The 26,990-nt window shown below is 21.6% G+C and overlaps 1 protein-coding gene and 1 long non-coding RNA gene across 4 annotated transcripts; one reads left to right on the forward strand and one right to left on the reverse strand.

Moving 5' to 3' along the window:
- Window positions 1–1,249: 1,249 nt before the first annotated feature.
- LOC149031134 (uncharacterized) lies at window positions 1,250–2,367 on the reverse strand. The gene is made up of 2 exons (XR_016178027.1): window positions 1,776–2,367; window positions 1,250–1,699 (listed from the first exon to the last, which is right to left on the reverse strand). It is a non-coding gene; the product is annotated as an uncharacterized LOC149031134 (long non-coding RNA).
- An 884-nt stretch (window positions 2,368–3,251) lies between these two features.
- Window positions 3,252–25,867, forward strand: LOC107071681 (aminopeptidase N). Of its 3 annotated transcripts, none has more exons than XM_089176754.1 (18): window positions 3,252–3,592; window positions 9,857–10,044; window positions 10,297–10,636; window positions 11,189–11,591; window positions 13,119–13,283; window positions 13,816–14,121; window positions 14,732–14,912; window positions 15,076–15,223; window positions 15,413–15,497; window positions 16,149–16,323; window positions 16,410–16,620; window positions 17,386–17,663; window positions 18,059–18,237; window positions 18,472–18,639; window positions 18,773–18,913; window positions 19,314–19,395; window positions 19,499–19,662; window positions 19,759–25,867. In XM_089176754.1, the coding sequence occupies exons 1-17, from the start codon at window positions 3,544–3,546 to the stop codon at window positions 19,658–19,660; spliced, it is 3,261 nt and encodes a 1,086-aa protein (XP_089032880.1). In that variant the 5' UTR covers window positions 3,252–3,543; the 3' UTR covers window positions 19,661–19,662; window positions 19,759–25,867. The 3 variants fall into 3 exon arrangements, with proteins under 3 accessions (XP_089032880.1, XP_015186361.2, XP_015186362.2); XM_015330875.2 differs by having other exon boundaries at window positions 3,253–3,592; window positions 19,810–25,867; XM_015330876.2 differs by having other exon boundaries at window positions 3,253–3,580; window positions 19,810–25,867.
- The last annotated feature ends 1,123 nt before the right edge of the window (window positions 25,868–26,990 follow it).

The raw sequence follows: 26,990 nt of genomic DNA on the forward strand, positions 1-26,990 counted from the left end.
GTATATATATATATATTATACCTATTTTGTCATAAGTGTTAGAAAGAGTGAGAAAGATAGATTGGTATAGTCATTCAAATATAGAAATATAGATATAAAATGAGAATGAGTTAGTAAAAATGAATGTGAGTGAGTATGAGTGAGTATTAGTGAGTACCAGATTGGAAACGGTTAGGTCCACTTAGTCAAGAGTCCATAATAGTAGATCGTCCATTATCCAATTCTGTGACATAGTCGGTCACAAAAGGGACTAATCACTTCAGTATCCGTCAACGACGGATGAGAAGAAGCCAACAACGTCAATAGCCAATCCCCCAAGAGCGTCAATGGTAAACGAGAATAGTGTCATTGGAAACGTTGCATCCTTTTGATTCATCTCTACCTAGATTTCAACATTGTTTTCCTCTTAAGAATTCATTTGGATGACGATGATGATTATCATCGTTATCATCGTCACCTGCTTTTCATTTGATTCATTTTCAGTCATTCATTCGATTCTTTTTTTTTCTTTAATGGTTGACAAGATCACTCTGATGAAGTACTTTGGATTATTTTATGAATTCTTTCAGTATTTTTTTTTGTTTAAATTTAATTTGTAAAGAGAGAGAATTAATGTTAAAATTTAAGTTAGATTTAAAAATAAATTTAATATATTATTAATGTAATAATTGATTCAATATACTAATTTTTAAATTATTAATTCTTTCAATTTTTTTTTTTTAATTTAATTTATAAAGCATTGATTAGTTTAGATTTAAAAGAAATTTAATATTTAATAAATAATAATTGATGCAATATATAAATTTAAAAATTGGTAGGTTGGATTAATGGTGTATATTAATTTTTAGGTATCATAAAAATGTTTAAGTTAAATTGTTCATATTTGAAAATGTAATTATTAATTTGTAAAAATGTGTAAAGTGTATTAAGTTTAAAAAATTATTTGTACATACTCGTATATATATAATTATATACTCTTTACATAATAACCTCTGAAGGTATATATTAAATTAATTATAATTATTTAAATATAACTATACTCAATATGATGTTTAGTGTATAGTAAGTCATAGTTTCAAATTAATTGATTATGTTTTATTATATGCACCTGTTTTGTGCATCTTAAACATAAATCAAATAAATAAATAATTTCTATTTATATAATTAAATTATTATCTTAATAACCATACTCAGCATATTCAGTTTGATGTTATTGAATGTATAGTAAATCATAGTTTCAAGGTTTGAATAAATTATAACTATGTTTTATTATAATATACACCTCTGTTGTTCATCTCAAACATAAACGGAATAAATAAATTAATTATATTTATATAATTATATTTTAATAACCATAACCATAATATCCTAATAACCATACTCAGCATATTCAGTATGATGCTATTGAATGTGCAGTAAATCATAGTTTCGAATACTTTCGGTAAGGTTTGAAGAAATTAACAATGTTTCAATATAATATACACCTATTTTGCTCATCTCAAGCATAAACGGAATTAATAAATTAATTATACTTATATAATTATATCCTAATAACCATAACAATAATATCTTAATAGCTATACTCAGCATATTCAGTATGATGCTATTGAATGTGTAGTTAATCATAGTTTCGAATAATTTCGATAAAGTATGAATAAATTAACAATGTTTTATTATAATATATACCTCTTTTGTTCATCTGAAACATAAACTGAATAAATAAACTCTAATTATATTTATATAATATAAATTATTATCTCAATAACCATACTCACAGAATATTCACTATGATATTATTTAATGTATAGTAAATTATACTTTTGAATAATTTTCATAAACTATGAATAAATGAACTATGTTTTAATATAATATGCACCTGTTTTTTTGTTAATCACGAATATAAACCAAATTAGATATAATAATTATGTTGAGATATTATCTTTCAAGTATTAATTGTTCATGAGAGAGGACGTAATTGAGTTAGCAAAGTGTACCCTACGTGCGACATCAACGTACTGTATAATATTGAACTTGAACTGTATAGCGATTAGTGCAATTAAAAGGTAACGACGTGCAATGACTGGTACATCCGTTGACACGCCTCCTTGTTCGACTAGCGGATACAAACGACCTTGCATAATCTTTGCAAAACGTTCTTTTTTTCTTCTTTTTTTCTTTTTTCTTTTTATTCCTCTCTCTTTTCTTTTTCTTTTATTTTTTTATTTTTTTTTTTATGATATAGGAAAGATTACATTTGATAATTATCATTACGTTTTAGATTTTGATTAATTTGTCATTTTATTGTACTGGTATAAGTATCGTTAATTTGTTTGAAAATTGATTGTCTTGTTGATATTTATTCGTATAATAATGTTAATATTTATTATGAATTATTTATAAATAATTTAGATTTTAATTCTGTAATTAATAGAATATATTAATTTTAATATTAATATTTGTATTATGTATTTATTCAAATGTTCATTTATTTAAAATCATTTGTTTATTAAAAAAACGTTTAATATAATAATAATAATAATGAAATAAGTAGAAATAAAAATGTAATGTAGGATTAAATATTAAATAAATGATTGTATTTTTAGGGTTAGTATTTATAATAAAAAATATTAATAATTAATTTTAATTTTAATTCTATCATTAATAAAATATTCTACAATAATTAATTATTATTATTTGTATATTTAATAAAATTAAAATAACATATAATAAATAAATAAAATAAACGATTGTATTTTAGGGATAGTGTTTATAATAAAAAATATTAATAATTAATTGTAATTTTAATTCTATCATTAATCAAATATTCTATAATAATTAATATTTAATATTTATATATATTTAACAAAACATTTATATAATAATGACCATTTATTTATTATTAAGCAACTTTTACCAAAATAATAATGAAATAAATAGAAACAAAAATTAAATATACGATGAAATGAATTAACAAACGATCAACACGTTAATAAATAAAATAAAATAATTGATAATAACGATTCGTACAATGTAATCGAATTAACGTTAATAATGTAATAACGTAATGAGAGAGAGAAAAAAATGATTCAAGGCCAAATTTAAATAAAATATCTTTAGTGTAATAAAATAACCATTAAAACTATTATTATCTTATATAAACCATTTTAACTATACACTTATGTGATCAAAGAATTGAACAGAACCAAACTACGACAACAAAAAACAACAAAACGATTAACAATAAATAGTTGGATTGGTGGGGGTAAAGAAGGCTTTACTCGTACTCGACAAACAGCATCCGTCGTTGGTTTAGTATCGTGGCACAGGTAAAAACGTGAAATTGCGTTGTAGCACCTGTACTCACGTCAAACGTTAATTCGTATCGTAAATTTTTCGTTCGTTAATGTTTTTTTTTTCAAGTGATTATCTTTTGTCGTCAAAACAGTTCAAACCAAAAAAAAACAAATTGAATATTATTATTGATTTTATTTATAACAAATATATGTATATTGTTTAAACAACAACAACAACAACAACAACAAAATGAGACGTGGATCAGTATCAACTTGGGAAAATTTCGGTAGGAGAAATTGTGAGTAATTTTTTTCATGCACCTCACACCCATTTTATATTTTATTTTTTATTATTTCATACGTTATGGGGATCCAATGGTATATATTTTTTTAAAAATTGGTTTTTATCTGTTTAGGTTTGTTTTATTTTATTATTATTTTTTTATATTGCATGTTGTTACGATTCAGACAATTTATTTTATTTTTTTTTTAACTTGTTCGTTGAGTTTTCATGATTATGGTATACGTGTTTTATTTTTTAATAAGACCGGATGTGTTTCATTTATAAATACACAAATTATTCTATCTTCTACATAATTGACAATATAAAAGTCATAACAGATGGATATAAAATGTGATTGTAATGTTAGTTTAAATATGTTATGTGAAAAATTGTAATTTTGTTTTTATTTTTATTTTATTTTATTAGTTTGTTTCAGTTGTATTTGACGAATACAATTTATTTTTTTACAATTATTATTTAGTTGTTGAAGTAAGATTGTTGTAGTAGTGGTTTATTGGTTGGTTGATAGGTAGATAAATTTTATTGTGAATTATGAGTATAATTATTAAAGTATTGTAATTGTTTCTTAATTATACTTTATGTTATATGATTAATTTATTATGTGTTAATGTGTATTGAAATATTTTAAAGGATTAAATTGAAATGTTGAAAATAAATTCTTTAATATTAATTAAAATATTATAATTAATAATCCATTTTTAATTTAAAAAAAATTCCTGATTATTACATTGAATTAATTTATTTTAGAAATATAAATATGTTACACATTATTAATTTATTATATAATTAATTTATAAATAAATTTAATATATTATTAAAATATAATTAATTTGTTATATATGTTAAATATAACTTGGAGATATTTTTAAAAATAATATTTGAATATTAAAAATGAATTCTTTAATATTAATAATATAATAAACAATATGTAACATTTTATATTTAACAATATTCTTAATTATTACTTTCAATTAATTTATTATTGATTTATTATTGATTTTATTTATTAATTTATTAATAATAAAATACTATATGTGTCTGTTATACAACTTTTAAATATTAATTTATTTAAAATTTTGTTTCAAATCACTTTTATAATTATGAATACAATAATCTTTCTTTTTTAATTGTTATTACTGTGATTCACTGATTTATTTCTTATTTTTTTTAAAAAAAGAAAACAAACTATAACAAAATGAAAACTAGTCTCTTAAAAAAGAGAGTTCCCTTGAGAAAAAAATAAAAAATAAGAATAAAAAAAAAGGAAAAGGAAAAGGAAAATTAAAAGAAAAAAAGAATAAAGAAAAGTTTCATTCGAATTGTTTACAAAGTTCATCAGAATCTTGTACAGTTATCCGAGCACACCCTTGGTTTAATAATAACACCATTATTATTCCGAAAGTAGTTCATAGGAAAAGACAAAAAAAAAAAAAAACAGAAACGAGAAAAAATATAAAAAAAAAGTGAGAAAAAAGCTGAAAAATGTGTATCGGTGTTAACGAGGGTCTTTTGTTTATAATTGTGGGATTGTGCATTATCTAGTTTTTTTGTTGTTGTTTTTTTTTTTTTTTTTTACATTCTTTCTCTTACCTTCAACTTTTTTCTGTATTTTTCTTTTTTCTTTTTTTCATCTTCTTCTTCTTCTTTTCTTCAATCTCTTCTATATATATATATATATTTTTTTCTTTTCTTTTCTTTTCTTTTGTTCGTTATCCCTTTGAGAATTGTCCCTTGTTATATTCACGCTCGAGGTTTTTTCCATTTTTTTTTTCTACTTTTTTTTTCTTCTTTTTTCTTTATTTTCTTTTTCTCACGAATCCCTTTGCAATTAAATTAAATCGGGATTTGTAAAAAAAAAGGTTTCATAATTTTTACGATTGTCGAAGTTATTGGGGTTTAATGCGATCATCGGAATTTGATAAGGAAAATCATTATTATTATTAATTATTGTTATATACAAAATTGTTTTTTTTTTTTTAAATTGTATTATTGAATGAATCATTTGTTTGAATTGTTTGATTTAGGTTAGAATTAAAATGTAATTTTGTAGATTTTTTTTGTTATCATGTTCAATTATTTGATTAAAGTTTTATTTAATAATAATTTATTGCATTGATTTTTGTTTTGGAAAATTTGATTTGAAAATTATTAATACTAAATAATTATTTGTTATAATTATTTGATTTAGTGTAATGAATTATTTTATTAATTAATATATAATATTTATATTTATATTTGATATTATTATTTATTAATTAATTAAATTACGAGAAAATGAATAAAATTTGTTTTAATTTACATGAAATTTAAGTTGAAAATTATTAATACTACATAATTATTTGTTATAATTATTTGATTTAGTGTAATGAATTATTTTATTAATTAATATATAATATTTATATTTATATTTGATATTATTATTTATTAATTAATTAAATTACGAGAAAATGGATAAAATCATTATACAAAATTTGATATTATTTATAATAATATATATTTTTTACACATTTATTTTTCATGTCAAATTATTTGATAGACGTTTTATTCAATAATAATTATTGTATAATTGATTTTTATATCACTCGAATTTGATTTGAAAATTATTAATACCACATATTTTTATTTCTTGTTTACAATTATATTATTCATTGAAATTAATCATTTTATTAATATATATATACTTATGTATGATATTATTATTTATTAATTAATTAAATTTTGAGACACAGGATAATATCACAATTATATTATTCATTCATTATTATTCATTGAAATTAATCATTTTATTAATATATATATATATATATACTTATGTCTGATATTATTATTTATTAATGAATTAAATTATGAGACACAGGATAAAATTATTACATAGAATTTGATTTAAATTACATCAATATACTTTTTTGTACATTTAATTTCCATGTCAAATAATTTGATCGACATTTTATTGAATAATATTTCTTCCCATTGCTTCAATCTGTTACACGAATTTCATTTGAAAATCAGCAATAACACAATCATTATTATGATCGATTATAATTTACAATACCTTATCAATGTATGGTAGACTTTTTTATTAAGAACGATATAAATCGATTTGACAAATCCAATAAACAAACAATGTTGTAAACTTGGAGTTCTATTAGAAAAAAAAAAAGAAAAAAAAGAAAAATGAACAAAAGGAACGATTAAATAAATGGTCAAAGTTACCATTTATACTTTGACGTAGTCTTGTTTATGCTTTAATCACGTTTTCGGTGACATAACAAAAAAATATATATATGTATATATATAAATATGTATGTATATATATATTTAATTATGTATATGTATATCCGTGTATATAAAAAAACTGGTATGACGATGTGACGTTTACAGACCTTCGATGATAAAATTCTAAAGATAAACTTCAAATTTATTAGGCATATATAATTTTATGTATAACATATAAATTATATATAAATACAGTTACATGCATACACACATAAACGTATACTTTAATTTTTTATAGGAATTGTTATATTCATTATAATATTATATATTTATTTTGTATATTATTTATATTATATTTATTATATTTATATAATAATTATTATTAAATGTAAAATAATAAAATAATTAATATATTAATACAGTATAATATTATATTAAAATACTATATATGTGTATATAATTTTATATTAATGTAAGTATAAATAATATATGTATAAGTTATAAACGTAAACACTTATATGTAAATTTTATTTTTATTTATATAAATTATTATTATTATTATTGTTATTATTTTTTATATAAATTTTTATACACATATAATACTACATTTATTATATGTATTTAAAAATTACTAAATATAAAATAATAATAATTAATATATTAATACAATTTAGTATTATATATATATATATATATAATTAATATTTATTAAATATATGATATAATACTATAATATATTCATATAATAATATAATAATATATTATTATAATATAATAGTATATGTATTTAATAATTATTAAATATAAAACAATAATAATTATTATATTATTACAATATATAATATTGTTTATATATGTATATTAAATAACTATTAAGTATAATATAATATTTTATATGTAAATACAATATAACTTTACATATATTTAATAATTATTAAATATAAATTATATTATCTGTTAAATAATATTATCTGTATTTAATAGATATTAAATATAAAATAATAATTAATATAATAATAAAATATAATATTATAATAAAATACTATATAAATGTATAATACTACATTTATTATAATAATTATATTTAATAATATATATATATATTATAAATAAAATATTATATATATGTCTACTATTAGATAAAATATTTTCGAATCAAATACAATGCTCAAATTTGTTTAAAAAATGTTTCCTTTTTGTTGTTGTATTTTTTCACAATTATTATCAACATTTCCTTATGCACGAATAAATTTGCAATTATTTACTCGCGATAATATATTTTGTTTATAATAAATCAAACGAGATAAACAGTCGGACAAAAGTACAAAATTGCAAAATACTTGAAAAAAAAAAAATAAAAGACCCAACCATAGTATAATAACTAAAAACACTTATCGTTTATGCTATCAGTTATGTTATCGACTTGTTTCAAACGCAAACTTCTCATATGTGTGTTCGTTAAAAACACGCGAAACGTTAATAGAAGAAGAAAAATAAAAAAAAAAAAGAATTGAGTGAGAGAGACCTTGAAAGTTGTGGTTCGTCGATTATGTTGTTCGTTTACTTCTTGCATATTATCGTCGTATAGTGCATTTATTATACTTACCTACCTAACCATTCGACCAACTCAACTCAACTCAAACCAACCAACCAACCAACCAACCAACCAACAGATTGAAAATTGTATTCACGATGATGTCATAATTTTTTTTTCTCTCTGTCAAAGCGATAACGTGGAATTCGACATGGCTAATTGATAAGAAACTTTTCAATGACACGTTTGTCATAGTAAGCACGAAGAACACAAATTTCATGCTAAATAAATAATATCGTTTTATATATTATAATACCTTTATTTACTTTTTCTTTTTTTTCTTTTTTTTTCTTGGCTCTTTTTCTTTTTTTTTTTTACTCTTTTGTCATTATTGTATTGGCACGATTAAATATTTATAAGATAATATATTGGCCGGAAGTCATGCGTAAAGATATAAATCTAAAAATAAAAATTGTATCAAACATTTGGTTGATTAGTATCTCTTAATAATATATTTTAATGTTTACTTTTTTTCTTTCTTTTTTTTTTTTTTTTTTTTTGGTAAAAAAATTCGTATACTCAAATGTTGGTGATTTAATAATGAAAATTAAATATAGAAATCTATAAATAAAAATATAATTGTTTACTTAAAAATAATAATTATATCAAACATCAGATATACAAGTAAATCTTGTAATTATATAATGTTTTATTTTTTTTTAAGAAATTGTATATCTAAAATTTGGCAATTTGTTAATAAAAATTAATTATATAAATTTATAAATAAAAATATAATTGTATTTTTAAAAATACAGATTATATCAGTCTTTAGAAATATATATATATATCTGTAATAGTATAATGTTTTATTTTTTGTATGAAATTGTATACTTAGAAGTTAGTAATTTATTAATAAAAATAAAATAATTAAATATATAAATTTAGAAATTAAAATTGTATTAAACATTTGGTAGATAAGTATCTTATATTTTATTTTAATGTTTACTTTTTTTTTTTTTATATGAAATTATATACCTAAAATGTTGGTAATATATAAATAAAAATTTAAATATATACATCTATAAATAAAAATTGTATTAAAAATCAGATATATATCTTCTAATAATATAATCATATATTTTTTGTAAAAAAAATTATATATTTAAAGCTTCATAATTTATTAATTAAATAATAAATTAATAATAAATCATTTAATTTCTATATAATAAATGAATTACATAACAATTGAAAATAAATTAATAATTATATATTATTAGTTTTAGAATATATAAATGAATTGTTAATAAAATAAAATATATTACAGTATATATATATATATATTAAAATATACAAATTATATTTTTTTAAACAATAATAATTTGTTTATACAAATGAAATAATCAAATAACTTTCTGCATGACACGGTTCAATGATTATAATAATTGTTTTGATAATTAATTTTCTACATTTTGTTCTTTATTTTTGTATTTGTTTATTTTTATTTTTCAGCTGCAAATATGGCACAATTTACAGGTGAACCAGCACAATTTATGACAACAGATGAGATTAAATATAGACCAACAGATGGTTGGTTTTTATCCTATAAAAAAGCAACAACCCTTACGATATTAGTTATTTTTGGATTAATTGTATCAGGTTTAATCGGTTGGTACATACATTCAATTCCAACTAAACGAGTAAGTGAGTTTAAACAATTATTTATTTATTTATTTAGTTTATATTAATCATTTGAATAAATAAACGAGACAATTATTATTGAATTTATTTTATTAACAATTGATTTCTTTATTAATTTTTTAATAACTTTGTTTATAATTTTTGATTTCTGTTTTGGAAGGAGTCAGTGAGTTTATAAAATAATTGATTGATTGATTGATTGATTTTTTTTTTTTTTAATATTGTTTCTCATTTTTAATTGATATTTACAGATACATGAAGAAATGAATTTGATAAATGACGAATCATTGGAAGAAACTAAACCAATTTCACCAAACGTTCGTCCATTAAAATATTGGCTTAATTTTAAACCAATGATAATGGATAATAATAATCAATCAAATGTTACTTTACCTGGACGAGTTATTATTGAATTTCGAATATATAATGATACTGGTAACATAAACAAATTATCATTGAATGCTGTAAATATAAATGTTACAGGATACCAATTATTAATTTCGAAGGATATATTATTAAAGGATTATCAAAAAAGATATAAAAGAACAAATGATAGTAACGTTATCATAGATAAGGATTATCTAACTTCAGGTATTATTTTATTTCAATTATTTAAATTATTTGATATATAATTAAATTATTATTGTTAATTTAATTTAATATATATTTAGTATTAATAATAATATAATTTTTTTAGTATTATTATATAGTTTCCAATATATTATTATATTATAGTAACTTTATCATAAATCAGCATTATCTAAATTTCAGGTGTATTTTTGTATTTAATTATATATTTTGTAATTAATTAATTTTTGTATTTATTATTTAGCATTAACAATAATAATATTATTATACCACATTATTTTTTATATAGTCTATATTTTATAGTAATATTATAAACTATATAACAAAATATTGTTATTATATATTATGCTAATTATTAATTCAAATAATATATATCTTATTTTATATAGTTTATAGTTTACAGTATTATGATAAACTCTATATATATTATTAATAATATTATTATTATACATTATATTAATTAATAATTTGAGTTTCTGTATTTTTTTTTTGTTGTTTTCAAACTAATTTAATTTTCCTAACATTTTCTGATTTTTTATTTTATTTTTTTTGTAGATAATGATACTATGATTGATGATAGTTCAACTATAATAGGATATAATGAATCTAATAAAACTATATTAAGTTTTGAAAATGATTCTAATATCACTTTGAAAAATGGAACTTATATAATGGAAGAAGAAACTGTAAAAGTAGATTCGACAAATGGAACTTTGTTGGTTGACTACAAAGTGTCTAGAATCAAAGATCCTGACTGGTTTTCTATGAATGATATAGGAAGATATGATGAAATCGTTGAGATAAAAGAATACGAGATTGATCATGTCAATAAAGTACACGTGATACATCCTAAGATTAATCTCAAAAGTGGGGTTTATTTTTTGACGATAGATTTTGAAGCTAATCCTCCAATGGATGTATTTTACAACGTTGAGTCGAGCATGAACGACGAAAAAACGTAAGTTTTTTGACAAATTCGTTAATTTGATTTAGTTGAAATTGTTTGTTTCATTCTGAACGTGTTCAATTTTTGTTTTGTTTTTCTTCCTTTATTTTTTTCGTTACCATAAATAAATGGCTGAAAAAGTATCAAGTTTCAAGTGCAATATTTATATATCTTTTTGTTTAAATTTTTCATACATAAATTCGTTAATGTCTCGTTCAATAATGTGAATCTTTTTTTCATTGTTTAAATAATAATTTGAAACAACTCAATATTAATATTTAAAAAAATTTGTTGTATCTTTGTATTTTTGAGACCTTTCTTTTTAATTTTATTACAGTCTTTCAAGTGTTAACTTCAGAACTTATCAACCCCTTCATGGGTATTAGATAAAGTATATTTTCATAATAAATAAATGTTAATTCCATTTGTTTCATGTAAGTATGAAACAATCTTGACTCAACCTTTCAAAAATCATAGCAAATGTTTGTATAATAGTCTCAGTACTTTTCCAGCCCTTTACGTATTAAATTTAGAACTTATTAACCCTTTAGTAGGCATTAGATAAAGTATATTTTCATAATATATAATTGTTAATTCCATTTGTTTCATGTAAGTATGAAACAATCTTGACACAACCTTACAAAAATCATAGCAAAAATGTACATGTTAAGCTCAGTACTTTTTCATCCCTTTCTGTATTAAATTCAGAGATTATAAATCCTTTTATGGGTATTAGATACAATCTATTTTCAGAATGAATAATTATTATATTTTCTTGTTTCATGTAAGTATGAAACAATCTTGACTCAACCTTTCAAAAATCATAGCAAATGTTTGTATAATAGTCTCAGTACTTTTTCAGCCCTTTACGTATTCAATTCAGAACTTATTAACCCTTCCATGGGTATTAGATAAAGTATATTTTCATAATAAATAAATGTTAATTCCATTTGTTTCATGTAAGTATGAAACAATCTTGACACAACCTTATAAAAATCATAGCAAAAATGTACATGTTAAGCTCAGTACTTTTTCATCCCTTTCTGTATTAAATTCAGTGATTATAAACCCTTTTATGGGTATTAGATACAATCTATTTTCAGAATGAATAATTATTATATTTTCTTGTTTCATGTAAGTATGAACAAATCTTGATAGAACCCTTCACAATTTATTTCATTCATAGTACAACCAGAGTAATCTCATTTGTTTAACATCTGAAAATGTTTAGCAATGATTAAAATTCATTTTTAAGTATACAAAATTTATTTCAACATATTAAACTAACTAACAAAATTAAATTACATTAAAAAATAAAAACACCATAAAAATATATTAATACGTAAACGTGAATTATTTTAATTAACTTTCATTAAATTTCAATATCAAAGATGAGATTGTTTTGCGTATGACAAGTAAAAAAAAAAAAAAAGAAAAAAAAGGAGAGACAAGTAAAATCAAAGTCAAAAAAAAAAAAAAGAAGAAGAAGAAGAAAAAGGAAAAGAACTCTGACACAAAGATATTGTTTGAATGATTTAGGAGTATGATGGGAACGTTATTAAAAACAGCAGGTAGCTGTTCTCATCTCTTTCCACTTTTCGACGAGTTATACCTCAAAGCTGTATTCTCTTTAACCGTTGAACGTCCCAAGGAAATGAAAGTTTTATCAAATATGCCTTTGAGAAGTACGAAAGATGATTTTCAGTAAGTATAATTAACTCATATAATGTGATTCTCGTGTTTTTTTTTTTTAAGTAATAATAATAATTATTATTATTATAAATGTAATAATTATTTATTATTTATTGAATTAATAATTTTTACTTAATAATTATATTAATAATTATTATTATTTTTATATATTTACAAATAATTATATACTAATTAATTTTAATTAATTATATAAATTTAATAAATTTAAATTAATATTAAAATAGTATAAATTAATTATAATATTATTTTAATATTATTTTATTTATTTTTATTATATTATTATTGTATTATATTATATTGTTTATTGTATTGTTTATTATATTATAGTTTATATATTATATCGTATTTATATAATAAATACAATAATATATAATTATATAATATAAATAATAATAAAATAATAATAATTATAATTATTTTATATAATAATAATTAGTTTATATTATTTCGATGAAAGAATTAAAAATTTTTTTTATTTGTTGAAAAAAATAAATAAAATAAAAACCAAAGATTATCTTTTAAGTTCAGATAATTGGCTGATCGATACATTCGATGATACACCATTGATAACACCGAATAATTTGGCATTCGTAATGGGTAATTTGAAAATTGTCGAACAAGTTTTGGTCAATTCGACATTGTTGGTAACATTTTGGGCCGAGTTCAATACGACATCTACTGGCTTTTACATGTTAGACAAATTCGAACCAATTATCATTGGTTTAACCGACATTTTGACTGTTCCTTATTGGTTACCAAAGTTAGACTTGATTTGCTTACCTTGGAAAATTGTTGAGTCGTCAGGAAATCCTGGCTTAATTTCAATGAAGTAAGTATTATATTTTAATTTATTAATTGATAATTAAAATAATTAATTCAAATTTATCTAATGTTGAATATAAATGAATTAATGTATTTATTTATTTAACATTTATTTATAAATATATTTTTATGATATTTTGTTAAATAAATATATGATTTGTTTTATTATATATATATATTTTATTAATAATATTAGTTTTTATAGTAATAGTATAATAGTATATTATTAATATTATAAATATTAAATTGTTATAAATTAAAATATTAATTTTTTACTATAATAAATATTATATAAAATTATATAATATTATTATATTAAAATATTATAGTATATTATTAATATTATATTTATAATAATATTATAAATACACACACACACACATATATAATATTAATTTCTTAATATATTAACATTACAAATAAATATACAATATATTATATTTTTATGATATCAATAATTAATTAATATTAATAATTAATATCATATCTATAATAATTTTAATGATACATTTTTCTTGTATTAAATTATACTGTACTTATAATATTAATATTATTATTTAATTTTTAATTGTTATATTATGTTTTGTATTTATATAAAAATATTTTTTATTTTTAAGAAAATCATTGTTTTATACCAATGATCAATCACCATTGGTTACTAAAACGAAAGCTTTGAAGACGTTAATAAGTTTACTTGGTGAACAATGGCTTGGTGGAATGGTCAACGTTAAAAGTTGGACAAATGAATGGTTATTGAAAGGATCTTTACTGTATTTTCAACATTTGCTTATTGATAAGGCAAGAAATTTAATTATATTATTATTCTATATATATTCTTTTGTTTTTATTATTATTAATCTTTAACAGAATTAATCATTGATCATATTTATTGTTAATTAACATTCATTAATTTTATTATTTGAAAACAAAAAGACACATTTTTATGAGATTTAACTTTCAGATAGATTCGTCATTGGAATTTGCTCATTCGTTCGTTGCTGATATTGAAACAAAAGCTATGGAATTTGATGGTTATAGTTCATCAAGGCCATTTACAATCACTATCAATCCACCTCGCATGATCTCAATGAATGAACGTAACATGAGAGGTAAAATATTATTCATTATTTTTTTTTTTGGCAAATAATATAAATGATTTTTATTAGAAATTTTTTCTTGTATTTGTCAGACAAAGCAAATGTTTTCTTAACATCTTCCCCTTTCCCCTCTGCCCCACCCCCCTCGTCCAAAGGATAAGACATTTTTTCCCCTACATTTTTTGATTGCTTCTTTTATAGGTGCATGTTTGATTCGCATGTTACATAGTGCAATAAACAATGATACTGCCTTTAGGATCGTCTACGAGAACATTTTAACGAAGTGGTGGGTATTTAAATAATATAGGATACATCTTAATATATATAAATTATGTGTCACACGTTGTTTGTTCGCAATGGACTCCTAAACTGCTGAACCGATTTTAATAAAATTTTGCACACTGTGTGCAGTTTCATTCAACTTGAAAGATAGGATAGTTTATATCTCAATTTATAATCGCAATATTATTTTATTAATCGCGAATTATTTGTTTATTAACAATGAGTCATGATTATCTCTGTTAGTTCGATAAGATTCTAACGGATGGCGGTATAAGGTAATTCGTTGACTTAAAGACGTGTGTATCGGACTGATTGTGTTAATATTAAATTAATCAGTGAACAATATTTGGAAAAGAAAATATAAACGCATAGCTTTTTTGAATAATTTACACAACAATTAAAAAATGATTAAATAAACAAAAAATATTAACAATGGTTTTGTTTCTATTTATTTTTTAATATTTTTATTAATCAATATGATAATTCATTAATAAACTTATTAATAAATTTATTAACTTAATATAATATTATATTTTTGTTCGTAAAATTTGTTCAAATATTGCTAAAAAAATATTAACATACAACAACTTGTGATATATTTTTGTAGAATTTCATTATACTTGTTTTTATTTTCTCCCCACCACTTTTGTTTTAGTCAAAACGGAAGCATAGATGTTGCTGAAGTTTGGAATTTCATGAACGAAGAAACGAGAAACTTTCCATCAAAGTTATCAGTGACAAATATGATTGACAACTGGATTTCTCAAGGTGGTTATCCTGTCGTAACTGTTACACGAAATTACAAAGAAAAATCTGCCACAGTCAGTCAGGTGATTTTTTATTTCTTTTTTTTATCATTATTATACATATATATCATTCCAAACTCGTTTAAATAATTTTATTTTTATTTTTCTAGAGAAAATTCACTTATGATGAACCAACGAAAGATAAAAACACTGATTTATGGGATATACCATTAACTTATCTCTCAGTTAATGACGATTGGTCTAATCCAAAAAAAATGTGGTTACTTCAAAATGATAAAGAACAAATTATTCGAAATATTAGTACAATAAATAATAAACAAAATCAAATCGATTGGATTTTAGTAAACGTCAATAAAACCGGTAATTATTATATTATTATTTCATAATAATTAGGATCACAAAATTATGATTTAATTGATTTTAATTATAATAGTAATCATAATTTTATATTTTATTATATTTATATTTAACTAATTCAATATTAATTAATTATAATAAAATTAAATGTATAATATATTTATTATATAATGATCAAGGGTCTGGTTACGTTTAGTTGTTGGTTTCCCAACGATCAACAAAGTCAAGCAGGTCTAGTTATGGTTCAGTAAATGGATGGGTGACCTGCTCGTTCGTTGGATTGTTTTTTTGATTGATCTCTTATTATTATAATACTAGAAATTTAATATATTTATTATATAAAAAATATAATTAAATAAATTAAATATATTAATAATTATTATTTAATATATTTAATTAATCATTATATTATAATATTTAATTAATTATAATAAAATTAAATATATAATTAATCAAATTAAATATATTAGTAATTTATTATTTATAAGTAAAGTTAATATAATATTTAATTAATTATATATTAATTAATTACAGTAAAATTAAATATATAATAAATTATTTAATATATAATTATTATATATTAGGTATATATTATTATATATTAATTATTATATTAAATATATAATAAATATTTAAAATAATTTATTATTTATAAATTACATTATCATGTTAATATTTGTATATTATATTACATATTTTATTTATATTATATTACATTATAATTATAATGTTTGTTTTGTTTTGTTTTTTTTTTTAAATAAAAAAAAGGTTACTACCGTGTGAATTATGATGAAAAAAATTGGCAACACTTGTCAATGAGTTTGGAAAAAAATCCTGAAGATTTTCCAACGGATACAAGAGCATCCCTCGTTGATGACGTATTTGCGTTGGCAGCAGTTGGCTTTTCGAAATACGAGACAGCTTTTGGGTTTATTAAATATATGCAAATGAAGGAAAGACATTACGCAACGTGGAACGTTTTAACTCGTCACGTCTTTAAATTAAATAACATTCTTTACGAGAGCTCCGTTTTAATAGATTTTCAGGTACCGACGTTAAATTAAAAAGGTATAATAGAATAGGATGTAAAAACTACGATTAAATTATCACAGATATTTTATTTTATTATTTACATTCATTTATTTATTTATTTATTTATTCAGAATTATATTTCTTTTTTATTTCATTTTATTTTATTATTTTTACGAGCTTGTTATTTAAGTTTTATATTTTTATTTTAATTAAATAGGACCTAATCAGTGTATATATAATTAATTTTAGTTATTAAAACATACAAGTTTGTAATGATTTTAGGATTTTGTATTATTGTATTAATTTATTATTTTATTAGCATATTTTTATTTTTTATTTTCTACGAATATCATAAAATTTTATTTACCTAAATTTTTATTCTTGTTTTGTTTTGTTTTTTATTTTTCAGGAATTTATGCAAAAATTTATTACACCGTTGTACAACGAGGTTGGAAATGATATTTCGGAAGGATCACCGTTAACATTGGTCGCCATTAAATTGGCATGCATTTCCGAATATTTTAAATGCATCGATTGGGCTAAACAATCTTTTATTCAATTGAAGACAAATCCTAATTTCAAACACACGTAATATATATAAATATATGCATTTCAATATTTTTATAATAATATTAATTAATATATGATTCTCATAATATTTTTCAATTAAAAAATATTAACATTATCCTTTATACTTTTGTTTATATTTTTGTTGTTGCAATTATATAAACGAGTATGCCAATGTGCAAAGATTTTTGAGTTTGAAACATAATTATATTAATTATTGTATATTACATTAATCTAAATGAAATCATATTTCAGGATTCCCATGTATATTCGTCGAACATTATATTGCACCATAGCAAAGCATGGTGGTCTTGAAGAATGGAATTATATTTATCAAAAAGCAAGAAGTAGTATGAAAGCAGAAGAAAAATATAATTTATTATCATCCTTCGGTTGTTTTCAAATTCCTGGAATCCTACAATCGTGAGTAACATAATTATAAATAATAAATACATTATTATAACAAGTTTTAATATATTTATTATTTGTTAGAAATATTAAATTAAAAAATTTCAATTGCACATATAATATTTTTATTGTTGTTTTTTTATTTAAGCATCATCGATGAGATTATTCAGGATGATATATACAATAATGATGAGATTTGTATGATATTAAAATCATTTTCAACGAATCCAACTGCATCCAGAATAACTTATAAATTTATTACTAATAATTGGAAGAATATTACTGATAGGTATTCCAAATATATTTCTACATTTATATTTTTTGTTAAGTTTTATTTTATTTATAACTTTTTGAGGCACAAAATAAAAGTATTCAAAAATTTTTTGGAATACTTTATAAAATTATTCTATAATACCATAAAGGATTTTATAATAACAAAGAGACTCCAATTAAATTTATTATTGTATGCTATTCTTTTATCAATTAAAAAATAATTAATAAAACCAATTTAGTGCAATTTATAATAAAAAAAATATTAAAAAATCAGAATTAAAATTCAACGTGGGTTATTTGATTTTCTAAAATTTCGTAGCCTCAAAGGGTTTAATAATAAACCAACTTTTTTTTTATACAAATATATTATAATAATTTTATTTATTATTATTAAATTGTTTTGTTTGTTTTTTAAGGTATTATGATAATTATAAGGTAATGAAATCATTCATCTTAGCAATGCAAAATGGTGTTACTAACGAACAGGATTTCATGGACGTACGTTTATAAACAATTTTATTTTTTATTACATAATTATTTATAATTATTAATAATTATTGTTCATTATTTTCTATATATTTATTTATTTATGATTTTGCAGCTTCATACTTTTTGGGAAGATAATTATGAATCCATAAAAACTATTAAATATGCTGCAGCATTGGTAGAAGCTAAATCGATTTTTGCAATATCGTTGATTAACAATTATTCCGATGACATTAGAAAATGGTTGAAAAATAATAACAATGATTCAGGTGTTTAAGCGTAAGTTAAAGTTAATAAAAAATAAAAAAGTAATATAATAAATATTTGAGTCATTTATTAAATTTTATAATTGAATTTAATTCTTTTTTTTTCTAGACGAATGAAAGAAATTGTTAATATAAAATACTTTTTTTGTTTGTTTCGTAGCAATATGAGTTTCTCGACGTTGAGATATAAGACATTTTTTTTTCCTTTTTTTTTCTGGTAACACCTTTTATCACGTGCCCATTTCTTGTGAGATTATTACGGGGAGAAGGAAGAAAATTAAAAAGAAAAAGTTATAAAAACAAATATTAATATGAACATTTAAACAAAAAGGAACAAGATATATACATACATGAATCGTTTATTTGAAAAATGGTGTAAATTTTATTTATTATTATTTCAAAAAAATTCAAATGGTTTGGAAAATATTGGTCAATTGAGAAATATAAATTAATAAGAACAGATCTGACACAATGTTTCTATTTTTTTATCAATAATTTTATTAATCTAAACATTGATATATTTTATAGAAAAATTCAATATATTAACAAATAATAAATAAAAAAATTGTTCATTAAATCAATCACAAATTGTGATGTCCTATTAAAAAAAAAAAAAACGATATACTCTTACACCATTTAAAAATAAAATAAACGATTCATATATATATAGATAAACATTTGTTGATAAATAACTATTAAACATTCTACGACAACAAGTTTTATTCTCCAAATGCTTTTGTCAAAGCATGATTACAAAACCAAGCAACAAGAATCTCGTCCTTACATTGAGTAGCCTTATAATGATAGTCGTTAATATATAATATTATTATTATTATTATTATTATTATTATTAATATTAATTTTTTTTCTGTTTTTTTTTCTTTTTTTTTTTTAAATAGGTACATATTTAACAAAAACGATAGTTAATAATTGTTATCTAACGATATTTAATAATAAATCATTAACCTCGCGAATTAATTATTAGTTAATATTAATCATTTACCAAAAAACACATTTGGTAAATTATTATTTTTCCTTAATTGTTATTTTCGATATAATAATATGTGTATGTGTGTGTGTGTGTGTGCTATATTGCTATTTACGTTTTACAATAATTTTTACTATTATATATTTATCTTATATTTAAATCTATATAATAATATTATCACTTAATCTTGAGCTTTCTTTTTCCAGTCCTCTAACATTTTCAACTAATGTAAATTGTAAGTGTATATGTAAGTGTATGTAAGTAAGTGTGTGTGTGTGTGTGTGTGTTTCTCTCTCTCATTTTTAATTAATTTATTTTTATTATTTGCATTATTATTTATTTGTTAAATATTAATTAGATGGAACAGGGGTGGGGTTGGGGAACTTTTATTAAAATCTACGTTTACTTTACGGTTCTTTTCCCCCACCCCTTTTTTTCTTTTTGTTGTTGTTGTTTTATTATTTATTTTTTGTATAAACTTTTACACGTCATTTCGAAGACGTGTAAAAATGACGATCGAGATCATTCATCTTCATCTTTGTTTTTTGTTGCAAAAATCAAAACACGGATGTCAATTTGTTTATTGTTAATTGATTTTTTTTTAATTGTTTAATTATTTTATTTTTCATTTTCATTCACGTTTTGATAGTAAGTAAGTTCTTTCGGTTATGAATATATTTAATATTCCTCCTTTTATTTGTTAGTATAGGTTAGGTTAAGTTAGGTTAAGTTAGTTTGTTGTTTTACTTAACCTCTTTTGTTTTTCTTTAAGCTTTGTGTTTTTTTTTCTTTTTTATTTGTTTCTTGTCTTGCATTCATCTTATTGTCCGTTAGTGTCGCTTTGCAAATCTTGTTTGTTTTGTTTTGTTTGTTTTTTCTGTTTGTGTGTTTTCTTGTACGATGTAGATTGTTATCTTATCTTACATTTGTTGTGTGTTACTAAACAATAATTATGACAATGATAATGATTTCTTAAAACTTAAATAAAACACTTTTTTTGTTTCCTAACATTAGAGTTTTCTGTACAATTTTATTTCGTGCGTTTCGGTTTATATATTTTTTAAATTTATTTATTATTATTATAATTATTATAACAGAATCACGTGATGATACTGTTAGATGGGAAGGAAATGATGATTTGAGTGAATAATGCAATTATTGAACAATTTTTTGTCATTTGTCATTTTTCAATTTTCATTCTTAATTTTCATTTTTCGTATTCATTTTTTATTTTCATTATTTGTTCAATTTTTTACTTTTTTTTTTTTTTTATTTGCAAAAACACATCCGCGTTTTGATCGTTCGTTGGAACTTGAGTCATTTAAGTTTCAATAAAAAGATGTCGACATTATTCTGCTTTATTTATTATTATTATTATTATTACTAATATTATTATTATTTATTATTATTATTATTATAAACATATATATTTTGTATTATTATTATTATTAATTTTTTTTCTAATGCTGAGTTGTAAATCGAGTTTCGAAAAAGGAATTCATTTTTTCCTTTCTTGTGAATTCTTCTATTTACGATCGTTTATTATTATTATTATTATTATTATTATTATTATTAATGTTATTATTAATATTATTATTATTATCTAAATATTCGAGAATGGTTTGATCACGGTTAATCGCGATTGATAATGAAAAAATCTTGTAATCGAAGGCAACCACAATCGATCACTCAGTAAAAAATTCCGTGATGACAATTATTACTTTTTTACATATTTAATTATTTAATTATTTAATTTATTATTTGGGAAAGTCAGATTCTACTTATGTGTATCTGTGTGTGTGTGTTGTGTGTGTTCGTGTATTGTATGTTTGTTGTGTGATTTTTTCTCTCTTTCGCATTCGACAAATGAACGAGAGAGAAACAGAAAGAGAGAAGCGTGGGGGTTTGTGTGTGAAAAAAAATGTAAAAAATAATTTATAAACAAAATTATTTATAAATTTATTATTATTAAATTTATAAATAATTTATATTTATAAATTTAAATATTATTAATTATGTAATTAACTATACGAGATCATCCCTTGTAATATATGTTATATATGTGTTATATATGAGTTACGTGTGCGTGAACGTGTATGTGTTACGTATGAGAACGATATTTTTTATGGGATAATAATATTTTTTTTCCAACCTTTTTTTCTCATCCTTTTTTTTCTTCTTCTGGTTTTCTTTCCTGTTTTTTTTTTATTGTTGTTGTTGTTTTGTTGTTGGTTTTTCTTTTTTTTTTGTTTTTTAATTTTCTTTTCGTGCAAATGATCCCTGGATATTATTTCGATCGATTGTAAAAAAATTTTCTCACCATGTTTTTTTATTTTCTTTTTTTTTGTTTTTTGTTTATAGCATCTCGACTTTATTGTATTATTATTATTATTTATTATTATTATAATTATTTTTATTATTATTAGTATTATTTTTTGTTCTTCTCCGTTTTTTCTTTCTGTTTCGTTTTATTTACATGTTATTTACATACACAGTTTACTTTAACGATTAATTACTTTTTTTTTTATTTATTATATTTATCTGTCTAGTTTCTTTTTTTCCCCCATATTTTTGCATATCTTTTTCTTTTCTTAACCCATTTTCTCATCCTCCCTCTCTTTCTTTTACTTTTCCGTCCTTCATTTTTGTTATCTCACATTTTCTTTTTCTTTTTCTTTTTCTTTCTAAAATATCTACGTTGATATCTATATATATATATAAAAAAAAAACAAAAAAAAGATGCATGGCTTTATTTTTCAAACGATTTTCTTCGTGTGTTAGTGTTGGTAAATTTTACAACATGTATATATGTCTCGTTTTTCATGTTAAGTAAGAAATTTTTTCTTCCTTCTTTTGTTTTTCATTTGTTCTTTTCTATTATTTCTTTTTTATTTTCTTATTTAAACAGCCAATTGAATTATTTCAAATTTTAATTACGAACGATCTTGTTGTCGATCAATTTTTTCGATCTACGATTCTTTATTGTTTTTCTTTTTCTTTTGTTTTTTTTTATCTTGAGAGTATGCTTACTCGTCGTCGAGTGTAATAAAAAAACATGTGCGCTTTTTTTCTTTTTTTTCTTTTTTCTTTTTTTTTCTTCTTCATTTTTTCATAATAATCATTCCTATAACGATTTACACAAGATTTGGGGGAGGGGAGTGTCAAGTTAATAGAATACTAATTTTTCCTTAATTCTACACAGTTTTAAAGATTTATCAGAATCATGTATTGTATAAACAGTAAGGCCCAATTCTTCATCAATTTCAAACTAAAATTAAGAGAATATTTCCGTATGTTTCATATTTTGATGAAAAATGAAAATCACATGAAAATTTTTAAGCCTCAATAAGTTTAAAGGCCCAGAACTTTTCAGCCCTTTACGTATAAGACCCAAGACTTTTTAGCCCTGCTCGTATAAGACCTAAAACTTTTCAACCTTACTTGTAATAGGCTCAGAACTTTTCAGTCTTACTTGTGCAAAGCCCAAGATCTTTCAATCTTACTCTATAAGACCCAAAACTTTTCAGTCTTACTCGTATAAGACCCAAAACTTTTTAGTCCTGCTCGTATAAGACCCAAAACTTTTCGGCTCCACTCGTATAAGGTCCAGAACTTTTCAGTCCTACTAGTTTAAGGCCCAAAACTTTTCAGTCATACTATTGTAAAGCCCAAAACTTTTCAGCCATGCTCCTATAAGACCCAAAAATTTTCAGCCATGATCCTATTAATGACTTCTGATTGATCCTTACAACTGTGTAGAATAAAAAATCAAAACAATAGGTTTCCGTGTCCTTTCAACTTGTCCCTTCTTCCCCTCCCCTCATGTTAATACCGAAGTTTACAGTTCATTCGTATCCCCCGGTCCCCTCTACCTTAATTTTTATCTTACGCATGAATAAGAGAGAAAGAGATAGAGAGAGAACGAGCGCTCAGATTTCAAAATTTCACTTCTTTTTTTTTTTTTTTTTTTTAATTTTTAGCCGAGAGTTGTTGTTTTCTTCGATGGACGATTCGTTTCTTTTTTCTTTCTTTTTTACTTTTTTTTTTGTCAGGTAACTTTTCAGGTGTTTCTTTTTTGTTTCATTTTTTTTCTTTTTTCTTTTCTTTTATTTTATTTTATTTTATTTTCGTATTAATTATTCACCTCGCGTGCAAGATTCGAAAATAGAAAAAAAAAATGAATAAAATAAAGATTAACAAAAAAAAACTTTCTTTGCAAAAATTAAAAAAAAAAAAAACAGGAAAAGAGAGAGAGAGAGAGAGAGAGAGAGAGAGAGAAACAAAAGAAAAAAGATTTTCGTTCCGGTTGTTTTCTTCTTTCTCTCTCGAAAAAAAAAAATAAAAAAATTCTTCATTTTAATTTTTATTAAAAAAATTGGAATCACGAAAAACATTTCTTATATGTATATGTGTTTATATGTATATATATATATATATTAATATATTAATTTATATTATAATTTATTAATATTGGCGATGTTTCTCTTAATGGCAGTAATTATGAAAATCGATATAACGACCGTCCTAACAAACGCGTATTAATTTATTATTAATTATTATTATTAATAATATAATTATATCTTTATTTACAATGCAATTGTTAACAACGCATCTGTTTAACACAGATGCACGAAAAAAATGTTCTCTTACAATAATTAGCATCACCATCTTGACACTAACCACGTTTATGTACGTTTATATACGTTAGAAAATATCGTAGAATTTGTAGGCTGTCATTTTCATTTTCGAGTTTTCATAAACCCCCTATTTTCATGAGAATTTCATCACTAAAGTTTTCAAATACTATAACGAATTAAAATTACAAATGTATTACGAATGTAATGTAAATGTTTGTCAATGATACTGAAAACTCTGAAAATGTAATGAAATTGTATGAAGTGGGGAGCAGTTCAGGAGTGGGGGTCAGTTAAGAAGTGGGAGAGCAGTTAAGGAGTGGGGAGCTGTGAATAAGTGGGGGTCAGTTTAGAAGTGGGAGGGCACTAAAGGAGTGGGAGGCAGTTAAGGAGTGGGGGTGGATAAGTAGCTGCCATTTTAATTCTACGATGCGTAAAATAATTCGCATTACTGTAACGTGATAAATGTCAATTCTAACTTATCGATCATAACTAACAATTATTATTATTATTATTATATTATTATTATTTTATTTATATTATTATTATTATTATACTTATATTATAAATCTCACGATACAATTATTTTACTTTTATACATATATATTTTATTTTTATGTTTCCTTGCATGTATTAATATTATTATTATTATACGTGGGGTGTATTATCATTGGTGTGCGTTCACGTGTTTTTTATTTTTAATTTCATCCTACAAATGTGTGTGTTTGTGTGTATATATGTATTTGTATTAATACGTGCGCGTTAATATTGTTTTTCTTTCTTTTGTGTTATTTCTACGTCTCGTACGCGCTTATTCTCTTTGTGTATGTGTCTTATGTGGATGTTTAATTAGCTAAAAAAAAAAAAAAAAAATATTATAATGAACAACGAACGACTTCACTGTGACATCGACCACGAAATACTACTTGTATTGAACAACGATAGTGTTTACGTTAGTTCAATTTTTTCTACAACTATCAGCTTTAGAATTCGTATGCTTTACTTGTTCTCTTACCGTACTATAAATCGGTTATTTTTCTTTTTTTTTTGTCTCTTTTTTTTTTCTTTTTTTTTTTTTTTGTTTAATTCTAATTCCATTTTTTTACCTCGCCCATTTGCTTTAACTGCGCGTATCCAATTTTCGTTATTTCTCTTTCTCTTTCTCTTTCTTCTTCTTCTTATTTTTTCTTTTTTCTTACAAATTACGAGAGAATCGAAAGAATAATTCATTAGCATCGTGTTAAAAAAAAAAAAAAACACATTCATTGTATTCGTATAAATTAAAAAAATAAAAAACAAATGTCAAATTACTTGTATTAATCATATTTTATGAAAAAATTATTTTTGTCCGATGCAAATCAAATATTCTTCTCTCGAGGATTATTTATTAAAACGTATTTTTTACGATATACATTACTAAAATGTATATATATATATATATGTTTGCATCGCATGTGTATGTATTTAATGAATTATTTGCTTATTTATTTTATGTATGTATAGATTCGTACAAACGGATTAACGTCCCTAAACGTTTACGAGAATAATCGAATACATTTGAAATAATTAAATTATACATCCTCCACTATGTGTTCGCGTACAATTACGATATTAACGAGCCTAATCAACTACTTATGTTTAATTTTTATATATCATCATCATCGTGTGTTTATTACAATATTATCGATTTTTTTTTACTAAATTTTCTATATTTATTTA

This window comes from Polistes dominula, unplaced genomic scaffold (genome assembly GCF_049000335.1).
Source record: "Polistes dominula isolate Pdom_NZ unplaced genomic scaffold, Pdom_raw_medaka contig_80, whole genome shotgun sequence".
NCBI classification, from domain to species: domain Eukaryota; kingdom Metazoa; phylum Arthropoda; class Insecta; order Hymenoptera; family Vespidae; genus Polistes; species Polistes dominula.